This window comes from Podarcis filfolensis (genome assembly GCF_964270895.1).
Source record: "Podarcis filfolensis genome assembly, chromosome: 2".
In the NCBI taxonomy this organism is placed as follows: Eukaryota; Metazoa; Chordata; class Lepidosauria; order Squamata; family Lacertidae; genus Podarcis; species Podarcis filfolensis.
The window spans coordinates 15,882,748-15,899,446 of NC_139605.1; the positions used below are offsets into that span (position 1 = coordinate 15,882,748).

The 16,699-nt window shown below is 44.8% G+C and overlaps 1 protein-coding gene across 3 annotated transcripts; it reads left to right on the top strand.

Moving 5' to 3' along the window:
* The first annotated feature begins 5,356 nt into the window (after positions 1-5,356).
* Positions 5,357-13,946, top strand: LOC310757188 (killer cell lectin-like receptor subfamily F member 1). Of its 3 annotated transcripts, none has more exons than XM_083602428.1 (6): positions 5,357-5,566; positions 8,018-8,116; positions 10,577-10,726; positions 11,637-11,791; positions 12,180-12,292; positions 13,594-13,946. In XM_083602428.1, exons 1-6 carry the CDS (start codon positions 5,479-5,481, stop codon positions 13,715-13,717), a joined length of 729 nt encoding a protein of 242 aa, XP_083458554.1. In that variant the 5' UTR covers positions 5,357-5,478; the 3' UTR covers positions 13,718-13,946. The 3 variants fall into 3 exon arrangements, with proteins under 3 accessions (XP_083458554.1, XP_083458555.1, XP_083458553.1); XM_083602427.1 differs by lacking the exon at positions 5,357-5,566 and adding an exon at positions 6,023-7,261; XM_083602429.1 differs by lacking the exon at positions 8,018-8,116.
* The last annotated feature ends 2,753 nt before the right edge of the window (positions 13,947-16,699 follow it).

Sequence of the window (16,699 nt, forward strand, 5' to 3'; positions counted from 1 at the left end):
GAAGGACCTCTCAACCTGAGGTGCCCCATTCCGGCACTTCAACTTTCCCCTACCCATCGCAATCCATGTCGGCACTAATTTGAATATGTCCACATATTCCCCGTTCAGAATTTTTGCCCGCAATTTTGTGCTCAAATGATATCCAGGAACATTGCCAGGAGCATCGTCTGTAGTGTTTACCTGTTCGACCAAAGCCCCGTCCTTCCACTCTAGAGTTCCCCCAAACCATTTGCGGTGGGAGTTGGCTCTCCGCTCCAAGCACCAGTCTGGAAGGGCCCCCAAATCCTCTCCTTCACCCCAATAACAACCAAGCGAGGCATCGCTATCATCTGAACTTGACGTGCCTGACTCATCATCATCGGAGTCATCCTTGCGCCTTTTCTTCTTTCCTTTACCACTACGCTTCCTTTTGCACTTTTTTGCCGGAGACTTAGGCCCAGCATTCTGATCCTGCCCAGGCCCCCTCTTCCGCTTTTCAGCTACCGAAACTGAAACCCCTGAGCCACTGGGTCCCTGTACCGTTGCAGCAGCAGCACCTTGAGACTGTGCTATTGCAGCCGCAGGATGGCTGGCCACTTGGGCACCCTGAAATACACTAGATGTTGTCGAGGGCTGGTTAAACAAAACGGATGACGTGCTAGGAAGCTCTGGTGTCAATTGTACTGGAGGCGGGTGAGAATAGGTATGGCCTGGAGAAGTTGGCAAAAAACCCGGAGGCGATGCCTGGGTTGAAGGGGGTTGGTAAGGTGAAAAGCCAGAAAAAGCTGCCAAAGATCCCACCGCATGACCATGGGTCGAGGACAAGGTGTGTGATTGGTTCAGTGCCCGAGCTTTGAAACTGTGGACCAAGCCTTCGAGCCCCTCGATGAAACGTATGAAGGCAAGATTGGGTCTTGATGCGGGCACTACGTCAGTCTGGGTAGGGGGGATGACTTCAGAAGTCACACCAACACTATTTCCCATTGCAGTCAGAGAAACTTGGCGAGGTAACAAACCAGACCCTTGACTAGCGGGGGCTTGGGCAGGAGCAAGCCTAACAGTCCCACGCCTGGTGCGTGGAGGGGAAACGGCCACCTTCTGCTTGGAGTTTACGGGCATGGTGACAATTCAATAAGGAGCTGAAATAACTAACAGATGACAGGACACACAGGCCGGTAGCAACGCAAGCAGGGCACTAAGCAGCGTTGTAAAACAGGCTCGGCACTGTCTACACTGGCCAGCAGCAAGCACTAACCGGGCCAGAAGAAGTCAACTAAGGTCGATATTGCATAAGCAGGCCGGCAGCCAGCACCATCTGTGCACAGTGCAGTGTAATCAGCTAATCTCAATAGTGGCCACACTGGCAGGCAGCGGCACCTGTGCACAATCAAGCAAGCTCAGTATTACCTACACCAAGCTTAACAGATGGGACTTCAAAAGGACTGTCTAGAACTGCTTAGACACTGGCTGCAACACCAGGAGGCTGTCAGAGGCAGTATTGTTGACACTAAAAAGCCAGCAACCTTGGGCTTAGCACTGACCACACTAACCAGCAACTATAAGCACAAAATGAGCAGGCAGGCAATCAGCAAGAATCACCAAACCAACTGCAGAATCCAAATAGGATAAAAGGTATTCAAATGAAAGCTAGAGTTATTATTATTACTTATTTCTTATTACTAGTTCTATTTTAACCTACTTCAATTTTGTTTATATTACTTTTATCAATTTTATTTTACAGTTGGGCAGAAAGTAAAAAGGCACATGGAGCAGGGGATATAAACCAGGACTTCCACAGCCCAGTGAGCGACAAGGGAAACTGGGCAGAAAATTAGGAGTAAAAACGCAGAATGAATCTAAACAAAAGTGTAACAAAGCACCTCAGAATTAATAAGAGGAAGGGGGAGATGCAAGCTTGCAAAAACAGAAAAAACCGCGCCTAAAAGCACAGAGGAATCCCAGCAAGCAAGTTGGGAGTTGGTGAAAGAGCTGCTTCCCGCCGTTTACTCAAAACAAGGGACAGGGCCACGTGCCTCTCCCAAAATGACCGACTGCCCCAACCACGCTGCCCTTAATCAAAATGGCGACGAAGGCGACGCCCCTTAAAGACCAGAAACCGAACTGGGCAAACAAGCCCAGAACAAAATAGGGCAACAGTCAGGATGCAAACTTCCAAGCCAAAAAGGAAGGAGAGTACTGCAGATTTCCAAAGCAACCCCAAAGTAAGCAGAAAGCCCCTAGAGGCAAGGGACAGAGCCCAGAGACAGAGCAATCAATCAGGCCACACACAATCGGTGCCGCAAGCTCAAACAACAAGCAAACTAACCCACCCGCTCTGAAAAGCACCCACTCAGTAAATGCAAATAAACATGAGCACAAAATCCACGGAGGAGAAGCAAAAGGGGTGTCTGCAGAAGAGTCTAATCCTAACCCTACTGTCGAAATAAAACGTGCGCTGGCAAACCGTATAAGAAGCCCGCTGCAGCCCAGCAGCTGAGAAGTAGGAGCGAGCAGCTGATGGAGCCTCCGAGCAGCTAGTCGTGGGAGGCTTGCTGGAGCCAAAGGCAAAAGCCTCTCTAGGGACAAAGGCAAAAAGCCTCGTGCAGCAGCGGCAGGGAGCAAAAGCAGCAGGGATGCAACAGCGACTGCACAGTCCTCTCTGGTCCTGATCCGAAGAAGAAGCAAGGAAGAAGAAGGTGCACTGAGATTAAATTGCCCGCGGCCACACCCACCCTGCCAGCAAATTGGCTGGGGCTGTCCCAGCTCGGACAGTAGGAGGGGAGAGGCAGCCTCCCTCCACCCCGACGCGGGAAACTGTCGAGGCGGGGCTGACTGGCCGCGACACCGCCCCCCGGGAAAAAAACCATTTCTGTTGCAGATGCCTCGTCCTCATGCCTGCAAGCCAGCAGAAACTGCTCCCGCACAATGCTGCAAGGAGGATGCGCTCGCTTAGTCGACACCTTGCAGCCCCAGAGGGAGGAAAGCAAAGCCCGACCCGTTTGAAAATTGGGGGGTGCACGTTGCAATCGCGCAGAGGGACCTCGGCTACGCACAGCAAGCAAGCAAGCAAGCGCTCAGCTTTGCGCTCCAGTGCTGCTAGCAATCTTACAAATGGATAAAGGAATTTTCCAGTAGCGTCTTAGAGACAACTAAGTTTGTTCTTGGTATGAGCTCATACCAAAGAACAAATTTAGCTAAGGTGCTACTGATATATATATATATATATATATATATATATATATATATATATATATATATATATATATATATTTCTACTGTGTCAGACCAGCACGGCTACCTACCTGAAAATGGATAAAGGAAAACCCAGCCTGCGGTTCTCAGTGATTAAGGCTTAGAGGAACTTCCGCTGAGAAGTATGGTAACTCCCACTGAGTGCAGATGGAATTCCCCCTGACACGTGTAAATGATCCAGGTTAGGGTTACTCAAGGGGGGTTTGGAAGGCTGCCTTCCACTTCCACCCTTTTGAGAAAAAATGGTTCCATAAAGCAAGTTCCCCAAAAGATAACCTCAAGCTCCCTTCATGGAACTCGCTTCAAGGTTTGCTATTCTTTTATTATTTTTAGAGGAAGTGGTAGTAGCACATACAGTGACTGTGGGACCCACGCTTGGTCTCGTCTGCTCAATCTGCAGCCTGCCTTCGCATGCACGGGAAGTCCCTAAAACACCAAGAGTTTGAGACTCATAGGTTCCCCTCACCTGGTTTAGCCGGCCAGTCAAAGCTGCGCTGACAGCTTCTCGGAACCGCAGGGGGAGAGCTGAGTGCAGGGTGGGGACCAGGGCCGGATTTACGTGTAAGCTAAACAAGCTATAGCTTAGGGCCCCTCTCGGGGGCAGCCAAAAAAAATAAAGGGGGAACACTGGATGTGCATTTCCAAAATATAAGATAAAAAACAAATAAAATAAAACATACAGCAACAGTGTTTTGTGTTGTGTAGGGACTTATTAGGTCCATAAATTACCATATAGCAGCGAGAATTTGTTGTTGACAAAGGACAGCTGGACATATAAAAGACCCCACTATCTTCAATAGCTTAGGGCCTCAGCAAACCTAAATCCGGACCAAAGGTGGACAAACCACCCCAGAAGCAGCACAATGTGTGCCCCACCAGAGCTACCACCCCTCCCCTAATGGATGCAGTTAATCACTAAAAACCGTACATTTATTACATTGACACACAAAACACATTTTAAATTCTCATTGCAAAATGTTTTGTCTTCTGCCTTCCTCAGTTGCTCTGATAAAAACGATGCTGCTTTCAAGGTGGCATTTACAGACCTTTCCAGATGGAGTGCTCAGAAGACCTTTGCTCACTAAAGCTACGCAAAAGTGGAGGCTGCGTAGTGTTAATGTGCTCAGCATGTTAATATCCACAAATTCCCCCCTTTTGCTAACATTGTTGGATCTATTTGCATCACCATAGAATTATTGATAAATCCGGCAAGCTATGTTTCTCAGAATTAAAGGGTTTTCCTCCATGTTTGCAGGGTAAAAAAATGGCAGCTTCTATATTGTGTGTGTAGGTCAGTTGCAGTTTTACCCAGTGCTTTTTTCTGGGGATACGCAAGGGTACGCATATCCCTAAACATTTTGTGAATCTAAGTTTGGCCTAATTGAGGGGCAGTATTTCAGTATGAGTAGGAAAGTGAGAGTACCCCTAAACATATTTTTTTAAGGGAAAAAAACACTGGTTTTACCTGTGTACTGCATATGAGATCCTGGGTTTTGGTTTTGTTCATTCAGTGATATAAATTATACTGCAGGATGTGCAGGTTGAGCTGTCCTGTGGCAAAACGCTAGAACAGGAGGCTTGTTGATCGCTTTAGCAAGCCTTTCAGAGTTGCTAACAACAGGTAGCTTTCTCTAATTGCCAGGTTCTAGTTAGGAGGTGCTGGATGGAAACTGCAACAGGATTTGGAACACTGTATGTGGATTAGGCTCCCTGCATCCCTGCATCTATTGACAAGAGCTGCTGTACAATGTACATCCATTAGCTTAGTCTAGCCTGCCTCGCAGGCTGTTGCAATGTGCAAATAAAAAAGGCAGGAGGAGAGGGGAGGAAAATAGACAACATTGAGCTCCTGGGTGGAAGAGCAAGAAACAAATATATGGCCACCAACATGGATGGCTTAAAAAGAGGACTAGATGAATTCAGGAAGGATGAGGCTCTCAGTGGCTTCTAGCGTTGCTGCCAGTCGCGGCCAGTGTGCTTTTGAATACTGCTATATTGGCAGCCTGCATATGCATTTGAGATCTGGTACCCAAGAAAAGTGCTAGACCTTGCCTGCTATATACTGTGTTAGATTACTATCTATTATGGTCACTTTTAAGACCTTACCTGTGGTTTCACAGTTGAGACGCCGGAAAGGGTGCTTGCATTTCCTTTGCAACCCTGAGCCCCACATTCAAGAGAACTAGCCAACATCTAGTCAAGCTCATTCTTTTTCATAAGTCTCTTGAGATTTAACCATTTGGGGCCATGGAAGATGTAGACGGCTACATGGCGTTAAGTCCCCGGCCAAGTAATAAAAATTCTGCACGCTGGGCAGAAGCTAAGAGGATGCAAGGTATGGGGGTTTTTTAATTAAAAAAAAAATCTTCGTTTGCACTTTTATGTTATTATTAAACAGTGCCCTTTCTGGGGCACACAACCCTCTCTGAATTAGGTTTGAGCAACTTTTTGGGGTATCACTGCTAGTTCATATTTTGTTGGTTGTATTCAACTAAATTTTTACTCAATGTAGATTCGTTGCAATTTATGCACCGCAAACCTAACCGTGTCTACTGAGGAGTAAGTTCTGCTGAATTCAATGGAGTTTACTTTCCAGGTGAAAGTGGGCTTAGGAAGATAGCCTTGGTCATGTGCATTAATTTCAGTGGGTCTACTCAGAGTAACATCTAGTTGAATACCACTGCGTAAGTGAGTTTGATACTTTGTAAGCTGCTTAGCAGTAAATGCAGAGAGCAGGGAGCAGTTGGGCATAAGGTTCATTTTATTTCATACTTTGCATGACAGTGTTGTGCTAATCTTTTTTATTATTTATATTTGTGTTAAAATTCACAACATCAGGGGCATCAGTGGCAGCTAGGGAGAGGCTGACATTGCTTGTTATTTGAGATTGGACATCTGGAAAGGGAACCAAAAGGGGGAAACAAAATGATCTGGAGAGCCGGTAGAAAAAGAAGACAAGGTCATGAATACAGACGCATAACATAAAGAAAATTTACAAAGTTCTCCTTCTCTCCTAATCTAAGAACTAGGGTTCATACAATAAAGCTGGATGTTGGGAGATTCAGGACAGACAAAGGGACAGTGCATGTTGAAATTATAGAATCCACTCCTTCAAAACTTGGATGGCTTTGAAAGGGTATTAAACAAAATCATGGAGAATAAGGCTGCCAGTGGCAACTAGCAGTAGCGTCTTTTTAATCGTGCTTTTCACTGTTAAAATTTGTATGGTTTTGTTTTTAGGTTTTCATTGGTGTTTGTAATTTATTTAAACGTGAGCCACTTTGAGGTACCTTGCAATAAGAGTACCTAAGAAATATAACAATGTTACAACAGTCGTGCGCTCTCTGCTGAGTGGTGGCAAGAGGCCATGGGGTTCCAGGCATTCACCTGGGGTCTGTGTTCCTTTGGAGAATTGAGACACGGTGGAGACTGTTGTGGCTTTAAGAAATAATAAGGTCAAGAGCTGGCCGTGTCTTTGAGGCAGGAGAATCTGGCCAAAAGCAAGGCTAGTCTAGAGCAGTTGATATACTTCTGAATATAATGCACTGTCTGCTCTGCACACTTTCAGTGCAATTTTTGACAGGGTCAAGTTGTTGTTATCATCATCATCATCATCATTTATTAATCTTGAGGCCAGAGTGCTAGATACTTGTGGTACTGTTTTGTGATAAACTACTATTTCTAAAAGTACTGTACAGGTTGAACAGGGGGAGCAGGAATGAATGCATGCTGGCAGTGTGATTTCTTAAAACAGCCCTGGGCCCACAAAGCTGGCCGAAGCCTCTTGCGTTGCTTCTTGTCTATCAGCTGCACAAATGCAACATTCATTGCTGTCCAACTGCAAATTACAATAATATTCCTTCCAGCACTCACCAGAGGAAGTTGGATGTGACACAAATTTCAATGCCCTGGAAGGGACCAAGATATCTGAGGGAACTTCTGGCCTGCTGTATCCCCTTCCCTTCCCTGTCCTGCCCAGAAACTGTGCTCCTCAGATGGGGCACTGCTGAAAGTATCATGCACTCCAGAGGTGTGCTTAGCCTGGACTAGAAACCAGGCTTTTAGTGCTGCAGCTCCTGCTCTCTGGAATCAGATACCAGCCAAAATCAGATAGATATGCTATGTGTGATAATGTTCAGTCACCTGCTGAAGACTTTGTTTGGGAAGGTTTTAACCCAGTCCTTTATGGAAGATTCCTTTTGTATCTGATGAAATTGTGTTGCATTGCAAGTTTTATTGTTTTTAGAACCTGTGTTTTGTGTTTGGCTATATTTTTAATCATGGAGATTGCTTTGATGACTTTATACTGTGATGCATTCTTTAAATTTGTTTATATTATTATTATTATTATTAATAATAATAATAATAATAATAATAGCTGCTATGGTCTACCTCTGGGTACCAGTTACTGGAGATTACGTGCCAGTCAGACATTGCAAAACCTTAGTGCATGGAAGCCCCTGCAGAGAACCAATAAGGCATGCTTACAACAACAGCTTCTCTGTCCTGAATATAATGATTGTTTCTGATTCAGGACATACGGTTGTTTCCAGGATGTTGTTGTTGTTTAGTCGTTTAGTTGTGTCCGATTCTTGGTGACCCCATGGACCAGAGCACGCCAGGCACTTCTGTCTTCCACTGCCTCCCGCAGTTTGGTCAGACTCAAGTTGAGACAGGGCAATCTTAGTGCTGCGTTGAATATGTATGCTGGGGCGGGGGGGGGGGATTAGCTGCCAAGGGTCAGAACTGTGGCTAAGTTTCCTCACTCCACATTGAATTCTTGCAGGCAATTCTAGGCTAATCGCTCAGTACAAAATCTCACTGGGGATATTAGGGGCAACCTGTGTCATTCTGGGTTCGGCCGTGATTGCGCTGATCGTGTTTGGTAAGTTCTTAGATGTCTGTCTTCGTTTTCCAAAAAACAAACAAACAAACCCAAAAACCCTTTATTTTAAAACCACATGGCATGTGTAGTGCACAGTTCCTTGATCAAAACTCTGGGGGAAAACGGAAATAATATTCAGAGTGAGGGGAGGGGGAGACAACGAAGGGGATTTGTGTGCCCTACCCCAGTAAATGTTCAGGAAAGGTGGATCATCTTAAACTAGAGCACTTGGTATCTTCTCAGTTTAGATAGAGGTTGTCTGACTCTCAGGCCCGGCTTGCCCATGAAGTGAGGTGAGGCGTTGATCTCAGGGTGGCAGGCCTTCAGACAGCTGGAAGGGGCGTGTGCCCACCCAAATAATGGCTGGCTGTGCTGACCATCAGACTAGAGCATGGGTAGGCAAACTAAGGCCTGGGGGCCGGATGCGGCCCAATCGCCTTCTCAATCTGGCCCGTGGACGGTCCGGGAATCAGTGTGTTTTTACATGAGTAGAATGTGTGCTTTTATTTAAAATGCATCTCTGGGTTATTTGTAGGGCATAGGAATTCGTTCACCCCCCCCAAAAAAAATAGTCTGCCCTCCCCAAGGTCTGAGGGACAGTGGACCAGCCCCCTGCTGAAAAAGTTTGCTGACCCCTGGTCTAGACCTCAGGGTGCAAGGTGCCTCTGCCCAAAGCTGAAACGCAGTGCCTAATTCTCTCCCTCTCCCTGGTGACGTCTAGTAATGCAAAATATTATGGTAGGCTTGTTGCATGCAAAGTGTTTTTCAGTCCAGGCAAGGGTCAACCAAGGAAGCAGGGAGGTGGGGCACTGTAACATTAGGTGACATCGTATTACACATAGCATAAGATGTTGAGAGAGAGAGAGGGAAAACTCAAGTTTGCTGCTTTGGGCAAAAGACACATGACTATCATAATGTTTCATTGCAGCCTTAAGAGTATGCATTTGCCCTGAGCAGTGGTGCAGTGATGATTTGTGAAGTACATGCACTGTTAATGGCAACCAACGTAGTCAAACCCCTTCTAAGACAATATAACAAAACTGCACTGTTGAGCGTTGCAGGCATTCCAGCTTCCTAGTTAAGTCAGCTTTTTTCTATTTTATCCCTTCCCCCCCCAAAAAAGACATTAAAAGTTGAAGATAACATAGAGTTACGACCGTGAGGGTCATCTAGTTCACCTCTGTGGGGGGGTTGGGGGGGTAGTTCCCTTTCTTTCAAGGGGGGAAGAAACATTTGTGAGTGTCTATTCTTTCATCCTTCAAATCATCTCTCTGGTGCTCTATCTACACCTCACATTAGTGGTTATTGTTGGAATAGGGAGGTACGTGATTAAAAGCTCCCCTCATAAGCGAGAGGCTAGACCAGGGTTGTCTAAATTTTTTTCAAAGAGGGCCAAATTTGATGAAGTGAACCAAAGGGCTGACCACCAAAGTTGTTGACCTTTTTTTAGGATTGAAGTTGTTGAGCTATTTTTACGATTTTACCACCGGAAAAAATGTACATGCTTGGGCTAGAAGGACTTCCTCTTTGTTTCCCTTCCTCTGGCAGGTTAAGACCTTATTAATCAGACAGACCACTGAAAACTGAAGTGCAGATGATGTTGACCACCTAGCTGCTGCCAGAGCAAACTGCACTTTAGTGCTGGTTCTGAGTGTGTCTTAATGTATTTTTAACTATTGGTTTATTACTTTGCATTTTATAATGATGTTTCTAAAGCCGCCGTGAATCCCAGTTTGGAAGAAAGGTGGACTATATTAAATAAATAAGTCGGTATTTTGGGATGAGGGAGTGCAGTGTGACATGCATCTGCAACCCCATCATCTGGAGGTTTTCAAGGCTGGGAGGGTTAAATAAAGATTTTTAAGTAATGGTTCAGTTTGGCTCCCTGCCTTTGATGGTGGGAGGGAATAGAGAGGTATAGCAGGTAAAAAGGGATGGCTTAGCCCTTGCTGCTCCCATCATATTTAACTTGCAGCAAAGGTTTGCATCCAGAAAGGGGGAAATGGCCTGAAGAACAGTGTTTTTTTGGGGGGGGAGCAGCAGGAGGTGAGTTTTCCTGCAGTTTCTCCACTTCAGTGTCCCACCACCCAATTCATTTTAGGCCTCAGATGTTAGAAATCCAGTGATTGTTGTCTAAGGGCACTTCCTGACTGTCACTATTTTTGGGCGAGATCCAGTCCCCTACTGGCAAGATTCTGGTTGCGCAGTTGTCATGGATTGAGCACTTTTATGCAAGAAACCCACTTCTCTAAAAGCCTGGATTTAATTTAATTGTATTAAATTTATATACTGCCCTTCATCTGAAGATATCCGGGTGGTTCACAATATTTCTGGCAACAAAGAAAGAGAAGGGGGAGGGATGCATTTGAAATTGTGGGATAACACTTGCTTTGTGCTGCCTCGCACTGCTATTTATTGTAAAATGGCTTTCTGGTATCATCTGCCCCTCTGCGGCTCAAGCTTTGGAGAGAGGCTTATGGAAAGGTGAAACTCGTGGAACAGCTGCCAATGCTACTGAGGATGAAGCAGGAACCTTGAAAAGCCCAACGAGAGCAGATAGAAGCCCCTGTTCTGAACAGATGGCCATTCACCTGTGTGAGCCATTTACAGGTAAGCTCCCATCTCTTCCTCCTGCGATGCCTGAAACATTTGCCTATTATTGGTGAAAATGAGGTTCTTATGTAGGGACGGAGCTGAAAATAGTGAGATCTTTGAGTCCCACATCCTTTAGGACTTCTGAAACTAACCTGTGCACCCTGAATTGGGATTGAACACTAATAGTCAAGCCGTGTGGCTGCTTCATGCTCCTTCTCACAGCCATCCCCAGCAGCAATCTGGCTGCTGCATTCTGTAGTTTCCCAAACAGTTTTCAGGGGAGCTTCACATAGAACACCTTGCAGCTACCAGAGCATGGAGTATTGGTTCAGTCTTCATTTGTGTGAACAATCATAATACAGTGGTACCTCGGTTCTCAAACGCCTTGGTACTCAAACAACTTGGTACCCAAACACTGCAAACCCAGAAGTAACTGTTCCGGTTTGCGAACTTTTTCCGGAAGCTGAACATGCTCCGTTTTGAGCGTTATGCTTCTGATTTAAGTGCCACACTGAGGTCTGTCTTTTTGTTTTTGCAGCTCTTTTTTGTTTTGTTTTTGTGACTGTGTGGAACCTAGTTCAGCTACTGATTGATTGATTGATTGCGTGACTGCAGTACATTTTTGGTTTCATTTTTTTTCATTTTCAATGAATTGCTTTCATTTTATGTATCAATAGTCTCATTAGATAGTAAAATTCATGTTAAATTGCTGTTTTAGGGATTGTTTTTAAAAGTCTCGAACAGATTAATCCATTTTGCATTACTTTCTATGGGGAAGCGCACCTTGGTTTTGGAACGCTTTGGTTTTGGAGCAGACTTCCGGAACAGATTTGAGAACCATGGTACCACTGTATGTAAAGAGCTGAAATGATGACTAGACTAAAATAACCAAATGCCTTTTCTTTCTCTTTTTTCCTGCTTATAGAAAGTGCCAGGTGTAAGCTCTGTCCAAACAACTGGGTTGCACGGGAGGGGAAGTGCTACTGGCTTTCTAAAGAGAAATGGCAATGGCTTCGGGGCTACAACGACTGTTCCAGGAAGAGATCTCAAATGCTCGTGGTCCAGGATTGGGCAGAAATGGTAGGGAAAACAACACGACTATGGATTTTGCAATGCAGGTCATCAGTCAAGTGCTGTGTACAAAAATGTACATACTGGAGTTATGAAGCATGCATTATGAACCTTGCATAAAAATGCATGCATTAATAAAAATATAAAATGCACTGTATTAGGGAAGCTTCCTTTGCAAAAAAGAAAAATGTATGCATTAGGCAAAGCTGCTTCTAAAATAGGTATATTAGAAGAAATTCTCACACCCAAAACACTGATGTGAAAATGTAGAGAACTGTGTTGAAGGTTGGAAAAATTAGACACAGAGAAACTGAAACTGAACCATCCCTGCTCAACAGTTTTTGACAAAGAAACAAGAACACTAGCAGAATTACAAATTCCCTTGTGTTATTGACAGGAATTCATACAGGACTTCACTCAAGAGAAATATCCTGTCTGGATTGGACTTAATGTTACACATCTGCACAACACCTGGACCTGGGTGGAAGGCTCAGCCTTAAATCAAGCCTTGTAAGTGTTTTCCTACATTTGTACAAACACCACCTTTCCTGTACAGTAATAGCTTTCTCTGAATTGCAGATGCCTCATTTCCATATTAGTGCCTTTGTCTTCTCTACACTGTTAGCTTAGAACTAGTATTTTTCTTTTCCAAGTTTTATGTACCTCCTATAATAAGTATCTTTATTATTTTCTCCTCTACAGATCTGTGTGTGTGTGTGTGAGAGAGAGAGAGCGAGAGAGAGAGAGAGAGAGAGAGAGAGAGAGCAACAAGTAATGCCTACTCTAACCAAATTCACAAGCCGCACTCCACACACCAAATTTCAATAGCTTCAAACTTGGTGTTTAGTGTGGAATTGCAATGCTTTATTTGCTCTCCTTTTATGGGACACCCACAGTATTTCCCTTGCAGTTCTTCCACCTTTTCTCAGATCGTAGCAAGATTAACTTTTTCCTAAAGAAAAGTAGCTCACGCTTCACAGGTTTCTTTAACACAACCCTACCATGGTAAGGGGAAGAATGTGGACATGGACTTTGAGATATTGGGAACATGAACCTATCGCAGCTCAGCACGTTGTCACACAACAAGCACAGTACAAGGTCCTCAAATTGCGGGCCAGATCTCCCTCACGAGGTACATTCAGACAATCAGGCTTGAGCAAGTGAGACTTCTTCCAAGGGCACATTGTGATTTTGCTCTAAAATTACTATGGCCACTCTTCTGTCATCTTAGTTCCTCAGTTAGGAGATTAGATGTTTGTGGGGTTAAAATCTGCAACCTGGGAAGTTCAGGTTAGCTTTCACAGTTGATTACTGTTATCCATGGTTATATCTAATCTGAATTTCCCAATCTGGAGATTATATGTCTTGGAGAAACAGGATTAAATAAATGATTGGAGGATAGACTGCAGACAGTGATTAGTTGTGACCACTAATTCAGACTGCTGTGTTTTAGATGCAGTATCCCTCAGAATATCAGATTTGGGGAGCAGAAGAAGGAAAATCCTCAGGAGCTTCTCAGAGACACTAGGCTGGATGGACTAGATCAGGGGAACCTTTCTTGGTCCAGCAGGCCAGATTCTTCTCTTACGACCTTGTGGTCCAACTTCCATAGGTGGACAGGACAATGTACCTGTCAACTGACATAATGGCATCAGTTGATTGACACCTGCTGGAGTCTGTTGGCAGCTCTTCTCAAGTTCCAGACAAATGGCTGGTCCCTGTTCCTGGACAAGATATACCTTTGGTCTAATCCTGCACGGTGCTTCATGCATTGTAAAATTACTGACTAGAGGTTTTCTCTGTTTCCACAGGTTCCCACTGCCTCTTCCAGGAACTGGAGCTGGTTGTGGAGTTGTGAAATCCGGTCAAGTTCGCTCTGAAATGTGCACCGCTGAATTTAGGTGGATTTGTGAAAAAGAAGCCATTTTGTTCTAACCTGTGAAAGCCAGCCATATGCTAATATGATAGACCATTTTTATTTCCCTGAACCACAAAGGCTTCATGAGGGAGAGCTGCTGTCCCAAGTAATCATCATTCCCCCTATTAGTGCACATGAGCCGTAAGTTCCTATCAGTTTGGAAACAGGGCAATCTAAAAATTAGGTGGTAGCTTCTAAATGCTCAGGGGACTCCTTAGATATGCAGACATATATATATATATATATATATATATATATATATATATATATATAAAACTTTGTAAATTAAATGTCCAAGTATTTTTATTTTTTAGTTCCTGAAACAACCTCCTGAACTCCATGACCCCCTTCAGCCCAAGCCCCATATCTCTGTCACACTCTGCTATCTTGCAGTGTTCATTTGTTTTTCTAGTGCAGCACTGGATGTGGCAAGTACACACTTGAGGACTGCCTTCTGCACTGAAGCCGCGCTGGAAATGGGCAGGGCAGGGCAGAGTGGGATAGAGGCGTCCTACTGTATGCCATGATGTGGTCTGGAGAATTTTCCATGTCATTTCTTCACTGGTTTCAAAGTTTTTGCATATTAGTAAAATGTAAGTAAAAGACAGTCATACCTCGAAAGTCAAAAGCCTTGCAATTCGAACTTTTGGCTCCCAAATGCCACAAACCCAGAAGTGAGTGTTCCGGTTTGCGAATGTTCTTTTGGAACCCAAATGTCCAACATGGGTACTGTGGCTTCCAAGCTGAGCCTTGGTTTCCAAACGTTTTGGAAGTCGAACGGACTTCCAGAACGGATTCTGTTTGACTTCCAAGGTACGACTGTAAACATGCCAAATTAGCTCACTGTCTAGGGCATCAGAACATTTTTCTATGTACATTATCCTGTGCAAATAACCTAATTTGCATAGAAGTAGATAAGTAGGTACCGCTATGGCAGGAAGGTTAACAGCTTTTCTGTGCACTCTGGTTTCCATCACAGTCTTCCATTGCGCCAGAAGCAGTTTAGTCAGGCTGGCCACATGGCCCAGAAAGCCAAGCCCAGGGCTAACAGTCATATATATTATATACTGTGTATCTATCTATCTATCTATCTATCTATCTATCTATCTATCTATCTCTGCATAACATTATTCAATAAATAAACAAAAGAACTTTAGCACTAGAGTTTGACATGTTGGAAAAGAAAATGCACAAGCACCTTAAATTCATCCTCTTAGCAATGCCCACCAGGGGCTGCTTAGCCAGGGAGACATCTCAGTAATGTAACCAAAACATTTTTATGGGGAAGTGGCTGTTGTATTATACCTCTCTAACTGGCCACATAAGAGAAGAAGGTTCCACAGGGGTACCTGCAAACCTGTTCCACCTGCTTTTGCCCCTCTTTACCTTAAGTTTTTGCTTGTCAGCTAAGGTAAGAGACCAAACTTTGCACCCCTGTCCCTGCAATGGGAACTGCATGGATGGCGATGCACGCAATGAGGAGCTCTTTCTAGCTAGGCAGCGGTTGTCAGATACAAGATTAAGTCTCTGTGTAACAAGCTGTCTGGTTAACAATGGTTGAAACCTCCTGTGTCTGCACCACAGAACAAGATCACGTATTATTATTATTAAATATATTATTATTATTATTATTATTATTATTATTATTATTATTATTAAAACATTGTGCCAATCTGGTTACACCCTTCCCATCGGAGCATACTCTCTGAGTTGGATTCACATGACATAACTTCACTGGGATAATACTCCAATGGTATCCCAGCTTAAGCATCCTTTCTCTCTCTCTCTGTCTCACTGTTTCATCCTAGATCCCCTTACAATACTGCTCAGAAATTTACCAGTGGTTCAGAGATTTGGGATAAAAGGGCTTGATGCAGAATTGTTACGACATCCTTCAATTTGGGGCTATCACTGTTGCAGCAGCGTTTGAAAGTCAGATCCCTGCATATAGACCCTTCTTTTTAGAGCTTTGCAAGAAGTCTGCATCTCGATTATTTGCAGCCAATTATGTCACGTTTTCCTCTAGCTTAGTTACATGAGCGTCATCTAGGGGCCAACCAGCCACAAGCAGGTCATTTGTCCAATAAAGCAAATTTGCCTCCCATCCTCTGTACTGCTGCGCTTTGCAGGGGCATGCAAAGCGGGGTGCGGGCTGCCTCGGGTGCCACCCTGGGGGGGTGACAAAATGGCCCGCTGTCTCACCCCCCAGCTGTAGGACGGCTGTCTGTATGGGTGCCACATGTGCACAGTTGTGCGGGCGCTGCCGGGTGGTTTGCACCGGTCCTATAGGTGGTTTGCCCCGCCCCTCGGCGCCCCACAACAGGTGCCGGAGAGGCTTTCTCCACTACTGGTGCTTTGCCTAAGATCTCAGAACGTTGGTGGAATAAGTACAACAACGTTGCTCTCAAAAATGGATTCGGGACCTTTTTAAGTTTAGTTAAGGATAATTTATTCAGGGATGGGATCACCCATATATGATGTGACCCAGTGGCCTAATGGGTAAGGCATCAACCTCCGGAGCTGGAGACTCTGGGTTCGAGTCCCATCTGGGCCGTTCCTTGTTCTTGTTTGGAAGGGAGCAGGTGGCACTGTAGTCTAAACCACTGAGCCTTGTTGGCTTGCCAATCGAAAGGTTGGCAGTTCGAGTCTGCACAATACTTCACAGCCTTTGGACAGAGGAGAAGAGACCCAGAAGTGTTTGACGTAGGCATGTCTAACAAAGGGACTTGGGGTTGAATAAATGTGCTGGTTTGAATGTTCTTGTCTGTGCAAGCGTATTAGAGAGGCTTGGACAACCCAGTCAGATGGGCAAGATATAACTGGTTGACATCCATTTGTCTTGGGAGACAATGGAGGACTGCGCCTTTGGGGTGAGGTCAAGCTGTTGGATGGTTGCAGCTCCTGCTGTGGCTGTAGAGACCGATGTGGGAGGACATGTTTTGTTGCATCTGGGGCAGGTGAAGACGTCCAATTGTGCTGCTGCAGATGCACCAGGGTGT

What these genes read in the sequence shown, in the direction of transcription:
- LOC310757188 (XM_083602427.1), top strand. Translation starts at nt 7,135, where the DNA reads ATGCCCTGGAAGGGACCAAGATATCTGAGGGAACTTCTGGCCTGCTGT. An exon ending in AAGTATCATGCACTCCAGAG is followed by an intron (nt 7,262 to 8,017) that starts GTGTGCTTAGCC and finishes GAATTCTTGCAG; the next exon opens with GCAATTCTAGGCTAATCGCT. An exon ending in TCCAGGATTGGGCAGAAATG is followed by an intron (nt 11,792 to 12,179) that starts GTAGGGAAAACA and finishes TGTTATTGACAG; the next exon opens with GAATTCATACAGGACTTCAC.